Genomic DNA, 14,504 nt, shown 5'->3' on the forward strand with positions numbered 1-14,504 from the left:
ATGTATTCTGTAGCCTGGTTCCGGCACGTCAGGGACATGGGGTTCATTTTGTTTTAGGCTGGGCTTTTGTAAAGTGGGCTGTGATCTTCCCAAGTAACTGTTTGTTGTTGCACTCCCCCCTCCCCCGCCAAGTCAGGGGCAGTCCTATTGCAAACACCTAGATAATCAACTCAATCACCAGCGAAATGAAGGAGCAGTATGTGACTATGTGGGAAAATGATATCCAGTGCCCAAAGAAGCTGAAGACCTACCCCAGCCTACAGAGAGAATATACTCTGGCACCCTACCTACTGAAGGGAAAAGACCCAAAGCAGAGACAGACCCGGGCCAGTACAGAATAAGTGCCCACAGCCTGGAAATAGAAACAGGGAGGCACAGACAGAACTGGAAGCCCCGGGAGGTGATACTGTGCCAGCGATGTGAGCTAGGAGAGGTGTGTGAGAGAGACAGGCGGACACAGACAGAACTGGAAGCCCCGGGAGGTGATACTGTGCCAGCGATGTGAGCTAGGAGAGGTGTGTGTGAGACACGGACAGAACTGGAAGCCCCGGGAGGTGAGACTGCCAGCGATGTGAGCTAGGAGAGGTGTGTGAGAGACACAGGCAGAACTGGAAGCCCCGGGAGGTGAGACTGTGCCAGCTATGTGAGCTAGGAGAGGTGTGTGAGAGACACAGGCAGAACTGGAAGCCCCGGGAGGTGAGACTGTGCCAGCTATGTGAGCTAGGAGAGGTGTGTGAGAGACACAGACAGAACTGGAAGCCCCGGGAGGTGAGACTGTGCCAGCGATGTGAGCTAGGAGAGGTGTGTGAGAGACAGGCAGACACAGACAGAACTGGAAGCCCTGGGAGATGAGACTGTGCCAGCGATGTGAGCTAGGAGAGGTGTGTGAGAGACACAGACAGAACTGGAAGCCCCGGGAGGTGAGACTGTGCCAGCGATGTGAGCCAGGAGAGGTGTGTGAGAGACACAGGCAGAACTGGAAGCCCCGGGAGGTGAGACTGTGCCAGCGATGTGAGCTAGGAGAGGTGTGTGAGAGACAGGCAGACACAGACAGAACTGGAAGCCCCGGGAGGTGAGACTGTGCCAGCGATGTGAGCTAGGAGAGGTGTGTGAGAGACACAGACAGAACTGGAAGCCCCGGGAGGTGTGACTGTGCCAGCGATGTGAGCTAGGAGAGGTGTGTGGGAGACACAGGCAGACACAGACAGGACTGGAAGCCCGGGGAGATGAGACTGTGCCAGCGATGTGAGCTAGGAGAGGTGTGTGAGAGACAGGCAGGCACAGACAGAACTGGAAGCCCCGGGAGGTGAGACTGTGCCAGCGATGTGAGCTAGGAGAGGTGTGTGAGAGACACAGACAGAACTGGAAGCCCCGGGAGATGAGACTGTGCCACCGATGTGAGCTAGGAGAGGTGTGTGAGACACACAGGCAGACACAGACAGAACTGGAAGCCCCGGGAGGTGAGACTGTGCCAGCGATGTGAGCTAGGAGAGGTAGACGGTGAAACACACTTTCCTGTTGCGTTGCACACAATACTCTGAAGTGAGAAGCGCCCACCTGGAGAAACTCACTGCTGCTATCCAGAACTTTAATAATATAGAGGACCAAAATATAGCGATCCTCCTGGGAGATGAAACCACAGCAGAACTGGCTGCACACTATATAAGCGCAGGTTACAGGCTGAGAGACGCCCACTAAACCCCACATCCCTGTGTGTAACTGTTACCCATGTACCGTGCAATCATTATACTTGACCCCCTACAATTCATGTACTGTGTAACCATTATACCCTACCTCCTATTATTCATGTACTGTGTAATCATTGTACCCCACACCCTATTATTCACGCTTTGGCAATACTGAAATGTTCTTTCGTCATGCCAATAAAGCTTATTTGATTTGATAAGATCAGCTCTTTGTTTGCTGCGAGGTCAGAGTATTTTAGTTGCGGAAGAGATTTCTTAAGTAGAAGCAGCTAGGAGAAACTGGGAATGGAGGTAGCTGAAAAGCAGCTATGAGTAAGGCTGAGATTATACTAAAGGCGCATGCACATGGCACACGCCTGTCGCTCGCGCAAATGTGCTTCCGACGATGGGGAGGCGTGGCCGTGATGTCACGAGCGATTCGCCCTCATTGGCTGAACCGCTTCACGTCACGCGAGCGGTTGGAAAGTCAAATTGATTTCTGTTAAACGCGGTCGAGCCTCATCGTGCGCGCTCTATGGGTGGCCTCATAGGATTGAGGCAGGTGGATCGCAAGGCACGCGCCGTCGCTGCCAGTATAATTGCGGCCTAACTGGGAGAAACTGCCGTCTGCAGGAACCAAGAACAGGGTAAATCTCTTTAGGGAGTTCCCTGCACCCACGTTTATAGGGTACCCCAGTTTCCCAGTTGTGTGTGTTGATTTACTGTGAATAGTTGTGGATATTCGTTTTTCCAATAAATACATTTTATAAGCTGCGTTTGTCTGGCGAATTGCTCCCTGGTGTGTTGGTCTCCCGTGACGGCGTTTACCCGGTTTCTTTGCTTTTATCTTCCGTCAACGGAACATTCTTCCAGCGCATTTGTAGATTCTTAAGTGCTGAGCGGGTCATGTCCCTGTTTGTGCTGCGTCATTATTTTTGTATTCTTCATGTTGTGAGTGTTCATTGATCACTGTTTGTGTCATCTCTAATTGGGGGAAACCCCCGTACAATGTTCTTGTCTTTCAAAGTCATTCACACACTATAAAGCATATTGCTCAAAACTCGTGCAGTTGCTCAAAGTGAAACATGTAGTTGCACGTTTCAATGGCCTGAGGCATCTTCCTCAAAGTAATTGCACCGCTGAAATGTTTGCAAAGTACATTCATTGTGTGTGTGTGTGTGTGTGTATTCAATGCATCTTCACTGTGTGTATTCTGTATACATTCATTATATAAATAGGAGTGAGTATGCACTATAACCACAATAAATGCCCCCCCCCCCCCCAATCCAACCACTGATCTCATTTTATTTGCACACGTTTAGTTTTGAGCTTGCATGCTTATCTTTTGTCCTGTGACCCGCATGCTTATCTTTTGTCCTGTGACCCGTTCCCAGTGGTGACCATGGAAGATCCCGCCCCCGACGAGCAAAAAACTGGGATTTTGCGAGTGGAGGAAAACCATCAGGATGCACCCCCGCTTCCGGAGGACGAGCTGGAGCGGAGAACCATCAAGGAGGAGGAGGACGACGACGATGGGGCAATGTCTGGAGGGGAGACCGGGCATCTAAGTGGTGGAGGGAGAGACGCAGAGGTGTCTGTGGAGATCGGAGAGACTTACCTGTGCCGGAGAGGAGACAACAGCTGGCGTGAGATACCATACTCTGACACACACACACACACCTTCTCCCCCCGCTCATCACAAGTTAACATACTGGGAGCAGGGGGCTGAGCATAGACACCAGTGGCTCCTCTTGTCCCTCTTCCCGCACAGGCTTAGCAATGAGGGCTGAATGACCTGTCAGTCACCACTGCGACCTGCAACCGCGCAGCCTATCCTGCTTAAAGCCGGGCACAGCGCTGATAGCTTAGTTAGCAACTCAAGCCCCAGCATTGAAGTTGTAGGCGCTGCACAGACTTCTCCCATGTTGGTGTAACTGTTCAGGGCTGTCGGTGTGCACACAAACCAGGGGACACAACTCGTTCCTGCCAGAAGAGCTTGCAGTCTAAGAGAAGAGGACCTGGGCTGTGGGTAGCGGGCAGGATTACAGAGGCATGCTCGGGCTGCACATAGGGATATTATTCTTTCTGCGCGGCGGCGGCAGCAGCGACTCTGAGTTGTTGGTGTATTACTGACATTTGCAATCCATCGTTTGTAATGTATTGTAATGAACGGCTGACGAGTGAGCGTGGCAGAGGGAAGAGTCGGTATTGGGAGGCATACTGTGGGTCTGGGCCTCTTATACACAGGTAGAGTGACCGTGGTATTTCCATACACACACAGTATGGCGCTGACTTGTGCCCTCTCTCCTGCAGATTCTGCGGAAGTGATCCAGTCGCGGCTGAACGAGCAGGAAGGCCGGGAGGAGTTTTATGTGCATTACGTGGGCTGTAAGTTCAGCTGAAATAAGAGCGTAATTCCCCCTGACTCAATGCAGATCCTGTCCGGTTCAGTCATACCATTTGCCCACCGTTACTCCCATTCATGGGAACGCCAAAGTTTAGCTTCCTTTTGTGGGTCTGCGCTGGTGTGTGTTACGCCGGGTCACAGGTGTGTGCGCCATTGCCTTAGAAATCCTGACACCGCTTCCCTCCCCCTCAGTTAACCGGCGGCTGGACGAATGGGTCGACAAGAACAGACTGGCACTGACCAAGACGGTGAAGGACGCGGTTCAGAAGAACACGGATCAGTACCTGAGTGAGCTCTCCGAGCAGCCGGAGCGGAAGATCACCCGAAACCAAAAACGGAAGCATGACGAGATCAACCATGTGCAAAAGGCAAGGCGCTTACCCCCAGACTCTGTGTGTGTCTGTGTGTGTGTCTGTGTGTGTGTGTCTGTGTGTGTGTCTGTCTGTCTGTGTGTGTGTGTGTGTCTGTCTGTGTGTGTCTGTGTGTGTGTGTGTCTGTGTGTGTGTGTGTCTGTGTGTGTGTGTGTCTGTGTGTGTGTGTCTGTCTGTGTGTGTGTGTCTGTCTGTGTGTGTCTGTCTGTGTGTGTCTGTCTGTGTGTGTCTGTCTGTGTGTGTCTGTCTGTGTGTGTCTGTCTGTGTGTGTCTGTCTGTGTGTGTGTGTGTGTGTCTGTCTGTCTGTCTGTGTCTGTCTGTCTGTGTGTGTCTGTCTGTGTGTGTCTGTCTGTGTGTGTTTGTCTGTGTGTGTCTGTCTGTGTGTGTCTGTCTGTGTGTGTCTGTCTGTGTGTGTCTGTCTGTGTGTGTCTGTCTGTGTGTGTCTGTCTGTGTGTGTCTGTCTGTGTGTGTCTGTCTGTGTGTGTCTGTCTGTGTGTGTCTGTCTGTGTGTGTGTCTGTCTGTGTGTGTGTGTCTGTGTGTGTCTGTCTGTGTGTGTGTCTGTCTGTGTGTGTGTCTGTCTGTGTGTCTGTCTGTCTGTCTGTCTGTGTGTGTCTGTCTGTGTCTGTCTGTGTGTGTGTGTCTGTGTCTGTCTGTGTGTGTCTGTGTGTGTCTGTCTGTCTGTGTGTGTCTGTGTGTGTCTGTGTGTGTCTGTGTGTGTCTGTGTGTGTCTGTGTCTGTCTGTGTGTGTGTGTGTCTGTGTGTGTCTGTCTGTGTGTGTCTGTCTGTCTGTCTGTGTCTGTCTGTCTGTGTCTGTCTGTGTGTGTCTGTGTGTGTCTGTGTGTGTCTGTGTCTGTGTGTGTCTGTGTGTGTCTGTGTCTGTCTGTGTCTGTCTGTGTGTGTCTGTCTGTGTGTGTCTGTGTGTGTCTGTGTGTGTCTGTGTGTGTCTGTCTGTGTCTGTGTGTGTGTGTGTGTGTCTGTCTGTGTGTCTGTCTGTCTGTCTGTGTGTGTCTGTGTGTGTGTCTGTCTGTCTGTCTGTGTCTGTCTGTGTGTGTCTGTCTGTGTGTGTCTGTCTGTGTGTGTCTGTGTCTGTCTGTGTGTGTCTGTCTGTGTCTGTCTGTGTCTGTCTGTGTGTGTCTGTCTGTGTGTGTCTGTCTGTCTGTGTGTGTCTGTCTGTGTGTGTCTGTCTGTGTGTGTCTGTCTGTCTGTGTCTGTCTGTCTGTGTGTGTCTGTGTGTGTGTGTCTGTGTGTGTGTGTCTGTCTGTGTGTGTCTGTCTGTGTGTGTCTGTCTGTGTGTGTCTGTCTGTGTGTCTGTCTGTGTGTCTGTCTGTCTGTCTGTGTGTGTCTGTGTGTCTGTCTGTCTGTCTGTCTGTGTCTGTCTGTGTGTGTCTGTCTGTGTGTGTCTGTCTGTGTGTGTCTGTCTGTCTGTCTGTGTGTGTCTGTGTGTGTGTCTGTCTGTCTGTCTGTGTCTGTCTGTGTGTGTCTGTCTGTGTGTGTCTGTCTGTGTGTGTCTGTGTCTGTCTGTGTGTGTCTGTCTGTGTCTGTCTGTGTCTGTCTGTGTGTGTCTGTCTGTGTGTGTCTGTCTGTCTGTGTGTGTCTGTCTGTGTGTGTCTGTCTGTGTGTGTCTGTCTGTCTGTGTCTGTCTGTCTGTGTGTGTCTGTGTGTGTGTGTCTGTCTGTGTGTGTCTGTCTGTGTGTGTCTGTCTGTGTGTGTCTGTCTGTGTGTCTGTCTGTGTGTCTGTCTGTCTGTCTGTGTGTGTCTGTGTGTCTGTCTGTCTGTCTGTCTGTGTCTGTCTGTGTGTGTCTGTCTGTGTGTGTGTGTCTGTGTCTGTCTGTGTGTGTCTGTGTGTGTCTGTGTGTGTCTGTCTGTGTGTGTCTGTCTGTGTGTGTCTGTCTGTGTGTGTCTGTCTGTCTGTGTGTGTGTGTCTGTGTGTGTCTGTCTGTCTGTCTGTGTCTGTCTGTCTGTGTCTGTCTGTGTGTGTGTGTCTGTGTGTGTCTGTGTCTGTCTGTGTGTGTCTGTCTGTCTGTGTGTGTCTGTGTGTGTCTGTGTGTGTCTGTGTGTGTCTGTGTGTGTCTGTGTGTGTCTGTGTGTGTCTGTCTGTGTGTGTCTGTCTGTGTGTGTCTGTCTGTGTCTGTCTGTGTCTGTCTGTCTGTGTCTGTGTGTCTGTGTCAGTGTGTGTCTGTGTGTCTGTGTGTGTCTGTCTGTGTGTGTCTGTCTGTGTGTGTCTGTCTGTCTGTGTGTGTCTGTCTGTCTGTGTGTGTCTGTCTGTCTGTGTGTGTCTGTCTGTGTGTGTCTGTCTGTGTGTGTCTGTCTGTGTGTGTCTGTCTGTGTGTGTCTGTGTGTGTCTGTCTGTGTGTGTCTGTCTGTGTGTGTCTGTCTGTGTGTGTCTGTCTGTGTGTGTCTGTGTGTGTGTCTGTCTGTGTGTGTCTGTCTGTGTGTGTCTGTCTGTGTGTCTGTCTGTGTGTGTCTGTCTGTGTGTGTCTGTCTGTGTGTGTCTGTCTGTGTGTGTCTGTCTGTGTGTGTCTGTCTGTGTGTGTGTCTGTCTGTGTGTGTCTGTCTGTGTGTGTGTGTCTGTCTGTGTGTGTGTGTCTGTCTGTGTGTGTGTCTGTCTGTGTGTGTGTCTGTCTGTGTGTGTGTGTGTCTGTGTGTGTGTGTCTGTCTGTGTGTGTGTGTCTGTCTGTGTGTGTGTCTGTCTGTGTGTGTGTCTGTCTGTGTGTGTGTCTGTCTGTGTGTGTGTCTGTCTGTGTGTGTGTCTGTCTGTGTGTGTGTCTGTCTGTGTGTGTGTCTGTCTGTGTGTGTGTCTGTCTGTGTGTGTGTCTGTCTGTGTGTGTGTCTGTCTGTGTGTGTGTCTGTCTGTGTGTGTCTGTGTGTGTGTGTCTGTGTGTGTCTTACAGTGCTTTACAAGACAGACACTACTACACCACTATAACACAAGCTAGAATCGGGAGTGGAACCAGATGGTCCAGGGGGAGAAGGCGCCAGGGATATTGCTAAATCCTGCTTGCCATGAACCAAATGGCTGGGACGCTCTGAACTTTGGGAGACCTATACGTTGGTAGCTGCGGGTGCATGAACTCTTGGAAGCGATTCCTTCAGACGTACAGACGGGGAGGGGAGACAGAATCACACCGTCTGATATGCATTTAGCTTTCCTCCCCAACAATACGGTCCCATTGGGCGGCACTGCCTTGGAAAAGGTCCTCCGAGTAGGTCCGTTGGGTTGGTGGCACTGGGTGCTCTTTGCCTCAGATGATATGATGTCTTCTTTCTACCCCTTTTGTATCTAAAGCCCTCTCCCGCCTTAAACCTCTCTCACTGACTGCCCCGCACCTCTGGAATGCCCTTCCCCTCAATACCCGACTAGCCCCCTCTCTATCCACCTTTAAGGCCCACCTTAAGACACACTTGCTTAACGAAGCATATGAATAGCACTGTGGATATTCTGGAAAAGAATATAGTATTAACAAGGCGCCAGTTGGTAAAGGATATAATCACACCAATAGGAAGACCAGGAATGGATTCCAGACCGAAGGGATGTGCTTGAAAGAAATTAAAACACAAACACAAAACATAGTGTAATATTGTAAATACAATGGACAAACAACATATACTATACACACCTACTAAATTAATAAATATCAGCTGAGATCATGGGTGAAGTAGCAATTAAAAAACATTTAATAAAACTTTTATAAAAACACTGGACATAAGAAAAATAAAAAATGAATAATATAACATGTAATAAAGGACAATTGATATAGGACCGGCACTCTGCAACACCGGGTGAACTGCCCACTCACCGGACGAAAGATATATACGGGCGGTGGATAAATCTGAGAGTATCCCCTCTCTACTGCTCGCACAGCTGCTGCACCGGAACGGATCCTTGGGTTGATGGTTGCACACGCCAGCCTGCGTGTGTTCGCTCTCCCTTGGCGCTCGATTAGGCCGTGCGGCTAGTAGCAGATTCACCGCAACAGATTCGTGGAGATAGACCAATGAACTTCAGCTGGTGAACAGCTGATTCGTCTCGGCAATGAGAAACAGCTCTGGCGTAGCGATGCAGGTCCTGCAAAATCCACCCTACGCGTTTCGAAAGCGGGCTGCTTTCTTCTTCAGGGGATATTCTGAACACATGATACATAAAGCTTGGCCCCCTGCAGACGCACTTACCAGAACTCCCTCCTACTGTCTCTGTACGTTCTCCCTACCTACCAATTAGACTGTAAGCTCCTCGGAGCAGGGACTCCTCTTCCTTAATGTTACTTTTATGTATGAAGCACTTATTCCCATGACCTGTTATTTATATTATCTGTTATTTATATGATTACTACATGTATCTCTACTGTGAAGCGCTATGTACATTAATGGCGCTATATAAATAAAGACATACAGTACATGTTGTGTTTGTAGTGACCAGACTAATGGTTCGCTCATTGACTTATCCACTCCTTTTCCCGTAGACCTACGCAGAGATGGATCCCACCACCGCAGCCCTGGAGAAGGAGCACGAGGCAGTGAGTGTGACACACAGGTTTCCTCCTTCATCCCAATACAGAAGCAGTGCAAACACTGCGTGGTGACATCACTCCTCCTCTTATGATGTCACCACATACTGTAGCGCCCCACATGGGGTTTCCCTTCCCAATTCAGGGCAGCCTATTTACCAAAATGAAGACAAACACTCGTCTTTCAGCAAACTCCTTCCCACTTCCCACTTCCCACTTCCCACTTCCGAGGGACATGTTTCTGTTTTTGTTTCTTTGCTCCATGTACTTCAGAAATCTCTGCGTGTATTAGTTTTTTATTTTGAGAAATCTGGTATATGAAGGAGTAACAGAGGGTGTGTGAGAGAGTAACAGAGGGGGTGTGAGAGAGTAACAGAGGGGGTGTGAGAGAGTAACAGGGGGTGTGAGAGAGTAACAGAGGGGGTGTGAGAGAGTAACAGGGGGTGTGAGAGAGTAACAGAGGGGGTGTGAGAGAGTAACACGGGGTGTGAGAGAGTAACACGGGGTGTGAGAGAGTAACAGAGGGGCGTGAGAGAGTAACAGAGGGGGCGTGAGAGAGTAACAGGGGGCGTGAGAGAGTAACAGGGGGCGTGAGAGAGTAACAGAGGGGGCGTGAGAGAGTAACGGGGCGTGAGAGAGTAACAGAGGGGGCGTGAGAGAGTAACAGAGGGGGCGTGAGAGAGTAACAGAGGGGGCGTGAGAGAGTAACAGAGGGGGCGTGAGAGAGTAACAGAGGGGGCGTGAGAGAGTAACAGAGGGGGCGTGAGAGAGTAACAGAGGGGGCGTGAGAGAGTAACAGAGGGGGCGTGAGAGAGTAACAGAGGGGGCGTGAGAGAGTAACAGAGGGGGCGTGAGAGAGTAACAGAGGGGGCGTGAGAGAGTAACAGAGGGGGCGTGAGAGAGTAACAGGGGGCGTGAGAGAGTAACAGGGGGCGTGAGAGAGAAACAGAGGGGGCGTGAGAGAGAAACAGAGGGGGCGTGAGAGAGAAACAGGGGGCGTGAGAGAGTAACAGGGGGCGTGAGAGAGTAACGGGGGGTATGATACATTTTATTGGACCAACAAGTAGTTGATCTGTTACTAACGTTGCAACCTCTTGGGGTATTAATCAGGTGCGGCTCTGCCATACCCGGTGAAGGACCCCGAGAGTTTGGAAAGCTTGTTACCCCACGAGGGTGGCGGTCGCCGCTCCGGCTCGCTGACTGGGGTTCACGTAATGGCCGCTTTTCAGAGCTCCTGCGGGCCAATAGGAAGCCGTGATGTCACCCGCTACGGCTTCCTATTGGCCCATGTGACACAGCTTTGGCACCCCCCTTCGGAGGTCAGGATCTCTGGAAGCCGGGGGTCCCTGGTTCTGAAATGAGTGGGGCTCAGCCCCGGAGACCCCCTCTCCCCCTCCTGTGTAAAAGAGAAGGCGCTGGGATCGCTCCTGTAAAAGGGACGTTAGGCGCTGGGATCGCTCCTGTAAAAGGGACGTTAGGCGCTGGGATCGCTCCTGTAAAAGGGACGTTAGGCGCTGGGATCGCTCCTGTAAAAGGGACGTTAGGCGCTGGGATCGCTCCTGTAAAAGGGACGTTAGGCTCTGGGATCGCTCCTGTAAAAAGGACGTTAGGCGCTGGGATCGCTCCTGTAAAAGGGACGTTAGGCTCTGGGATCGCTCCTGTATAAGGGACGTTAGGCTCTGGGATCGCTCCTGTAAAAGGGACGTTAGGCTCTGGGATCGCTCCTGTAAAAGGGACGTTAGGCGCTGAAACGTGGTTGTTGGAAAGTCTGCACCACACTATTCTTTTACCCCGCACAATCTTTTGGGACGTCCCCTTGATTCCCCGCCTCACGCGTCTGCCTGTGGTGTCCCCTTGATTCCTGCCTCACGCGTCTGCCTGTGGTGTCCCCTTGATTCCCCGCCTCACGTGTCTGCCTGTGGTGTCCCCTTGATTCCCCGCCTCACGTGTCTGCATGTGGTGTCCCCTTGATTCCCGCCTCACGTGTCTGCCTGTGGTGTCCCCTTGATTCCCGCCTCACGTGTCTGCCTGTGGTGTCCCCTTGATTCCCGCCTCACGTGTCTGCCTGTGGTGTCCCCTTGATTCCCGCCTCACGTGTCTGCCTGTGGTGTCCCCTTGATTCCCGCCTCACGTGTCTGGCTGTGGTGTCCCCTTGATTCCCGCCTCACGTGTCTGCCTGTGGTGTCCCCTTGATTCCCCGCCTCACGTGTCTGCCTGTGGTGTCCCCTTGATTCCCGCCTCACGCGTCTGCCTGTGGTGTCCCCTTGATTCCCCGCCTCACGTGTCTGCCTGTGGTGTCCCCTTGATTCCTGCCTCACGTGTCTGCCTGTGGTGTCCCCTTGATTCCCCGCCTCACGCGTCTGCCTGTGGTGTCCCCTTGATTCCCGCCTCACGTGTCTGCCTGTGGTGTCCCCTTGATTCCCCGCCTCACGCGTCTGCCTGTGGTGTCCCCTTGATTCCCCGCCTCACGTGTCTGCCTGTGGTGTCCCCTTGATTCCCCGCCTCACGTGTCTGCCTGTGGTGTACCCTTGATTCCTGCCTCACGTGTCTGCCTGTGGTGTCCCCTTGATTCCCGCCTCACGTGTCTGCCTGTGGTGTGTCCCATTGATTCCCCGCCTCACGTGTCTGCCTGTGGTGTCCCCTTGATTCCCGCCTCACGTGTCTGCCTGTGGTGTCCCCTTGATTCCCCGCCTCACGTGTCTGCCTGTGGTGTCCCCTATATTCCTGCCTCACGTGTCTGCCTGTGGTGTGTCCCATTGATTCCCCGCCTCACGTGTCTGCCTGTGGTGTCCCCTTGATTCCCGCCTCACGTGTCTGCCTGTGGTGTCCCCTTGATTCCCGCCTCACGTGTCTGCCTGTGGTGTCCCCTTGATTCCCGCCTCACGTGTCTGCCTGTGGTGTCCCATTGATTCCCCGCCTCACGTGTCTGCCTGTGGTGTCCCCTTGATTCCCGCCTCACGTGTCTGCCTGTGGTGTCCCCTTGATTCCCGCCTCACGTGTCTGCCTGTGGTGTCCCCTTGATTCCCGCCTCACGTGTCTGCCTGTGGTGTCCCCTTGATTCTCCGCCTCACGTGTCTGCCTGTGGTGTCCCCTTGATTCCTGCCTCACGTGTCTGCCTGTGGTGTCCCCTTGATTCCCGCCTCACGTGTCTGCCTGTGGTGTCCCCTTGATTCCCGCCTCACGTGTCTGCCTGTGGTGTCCCCTTGATTCCCGCCTCACGTGTCTGCCTGTGGTGTCCCCTTGATTCTCCGCCTCACGTGTCTGCCTGTGGTGTCCCCTTGATTCCCGCCTCACGTGTCTGCCTGTGGTGTCCCCTTGATTCTCCGCCTCACGTGTCTGCCTGTGGTGTCTGCTCTTTGTTTCTCTGACGACCGCAGATCACGAAGGTGAAATACGTGGACAAGATCCACATCGGTAACTACGAGATTGACGCGTGGTACTTCTCGCCGTTCCCGGAGGATTATGGGAAGCAGCCGAAGCTGTGGGTGTGCGAGTACTGCCTGAAGTACATGAAGTTTGAGAAGAGCTATCGCTACCACTTGGTGAGAGCAGTCCCCCCCGCGCCCCCGGCTTCCATAGCACTTCCCCCCCCCCCACTCCCTCTCTCTCCTCCCCCTCCCCGACTCCCTTCTCCCTCCCCCTCCCCGACTCCCTTCTCCCTCCCCGACTCCCTTCTCCCTCCCCCTCCCCATACTCCCTTCCTCCACCACTACACACACTCCCCCCTCCCCACAGGGTCTCTGTCAGTGGAGACAGCCGCCTGGAAAGGAAATCTACAGGAAAAGCAACATATCTGTGTATGAAGTGGACGGAAAAGACCACAAGGTGAGCGCAATACGCAGCAGCCAGTTACTACACGTAGTAACGCGCATGTGCGCCGTCCTGTGTAAGTATCAGGCGCCGCAACTCTGCGTTACCACACGTACCGGGGGCGCCGCGCCTCCTGCGTTACCACACGTACCGGGGGCGCCGCGCCTCCTGCGTTACCACACATACCGGGGGTGCCGCACCTCCTGCGTTACCACACATACCGGGGGCGCCGCACCTCCTGCGTTACCACACATACCGGGGGCGCCGCACCTCTGCGTTACCACACATACCGGGGGCGCCGCACCTCCTGCGTTACCACACATACCGGGGGCGCCGCACCTCTGCGTTACCACACATACCGGGGGCGCCGCGCCTCCTGCGTTACCACACATACCGGGGGCGCCACGCCTCCTGCGTTACCACACATACCGGGGGTGCCGCACCTCCTGCGTTACCACACATACCGGGGGCGCCGCACCTCCTGCGTTACCACACATACCGGGGGCGCCGCACCTCTGCGTTACCACACATACCGGGGGCGCCACACCTCCTGCGTTACCACACGTACCGGGGGCGCCGCGCCTCCTGCGTTACCACACGTACCGGGGGCGCCGCGCCTCCTGCGTTACCACACGTACCGGGGGCGCCGCGCCTCCTGCGTTACCACACATACCGGGGGCGCCGCACCTCCTGCGTTACCACACATACCCGGGGCGCCGCACCTCTGCGTTACCACACATACCGGGGGCGCCGCACCTCCTGCGTTACCAAACATACCGGGGGCGCCGCGCCTCCTGCGTTACCACACATACCGGGGGCGCCGCGCCTCCTGCGTTACCACACGTACCGGGGGCGCCGCACCTCCTGCGTTACCACACATACCGGGGGCGCCGCACCTCCTGCGTTACCACACATACCGGGGGCGCCGCACCTCCTGCGTTACCACACATACCGGGGGCGCCGCACCTCCTGCGTTACCACACATACCGGGGGCGCCGCACCTCCTGCGTTACCACACATACCGGGGGCGCCGCACCTCCTGCGTTACCACACGTACCGGGGGCGCCGCACCTCCTGCGTTACCACACGTACCGGGGGCGCCGCACCTCCGCGTTACCACACGTACCGGGGGCGCCGCACCTCCGCGTTACCACACATACCGGGGGCGCCGCACCTCCTGCGTTACCACACATACCGGGGGCGCCGCACCTCCTGCGTTACCACACATACCGGGGGCGCCGCACCTCCTGCGTTACCACACATACCGGGGGCGTCGCACCTCCTGCGTTACCACACATACCGGGGGCGTCGCACCTCCTGCGTTACCACACATACCGGGGGCGCCGCACCTCCTGCGTTACCACACATACCGGGGGCGTCGCACCTCCTGCGTTACCACACATACCGGGGGCGCCGCACCTCTGCGTTACCACACATACCGGGGGCGCCGCACCTCCTGCGTTACCACACATACCGGGGGCGCCGCGCCTCCTGCGTTACCACACATACCGGGGGCGCCGCGCCTCCTGCGTTACCACACATACCGGGGGCGCCGCGCCTCCTGCGTTACCACACATACCGGGGGCGCCGCGCCTCCTGCGTTACCACACATACCGGGGGCGCCGCGCCTCCTGCGTTACCACACATACCGGGGGCGCCGCGCCTCCTGCGTTACCACACATACCGGGGGCGCCGCGCCTCCTGCGTTACCACACATACCGGGGG

The 14,504-nt window shown here is 54.5% G+C and overlaps 1 protein-coding gene across 4 annotated transcripts in view; it reads left to right on the top strand.

Annotated features, from left to right (window-relative positions):
- The window catches only part of KAT8 (lysine acetyltransferase 8), a 33,948-nt gene that overhangs the window by 6,905 nt on the left and 12,539 nt on the right, over positions 1-14,504 (top strand). For all 4 annotated transcript variants that reach the window (XM_075566523.1, XM_075566524.1, XM_075566525.1 and 1 more), the window contains exons 2-7: positions 3,080-3,331; positions 3,999-4,073; positions 4,285-4,460; positions 8,925-8,978; positions 12,347-12,511; positions 12,705-12,794. In XM_075566523.1, the coding sequence (XP_075422638.1) occupies positions 3,080-3,331; positions 3,999-4,073; positions 4,285-4,460; positions 8,925-8,978; positions 12,347-12,511; positions 12,705-12,794 (812 nt within the window). The remainder of the gene's footprint in view (positions 1-3,079; positions 3,332-3,998; positions 4,074-4,284; positions 4,461-8,924; positions 8,979-12,346; positions 12,512-12,704; positions 12,795-14,504) is intronic.

The sequence above is a fragment of the Ascaphus truei genome, chromosome 11, assembly GCF_040206685.1.
Source record: "Ascaphus truei isolate aAscTru1 chromosome 11, aAscTru1.hap1, whole genome shotgun sequence".
In the NCBI taxonomy this organism is placed as follows: Eukaryota; Metazoa; Chordata; class Amphibia; order Anura; family Ascaphidae; genus Ascaphus; species Ascaphus truei.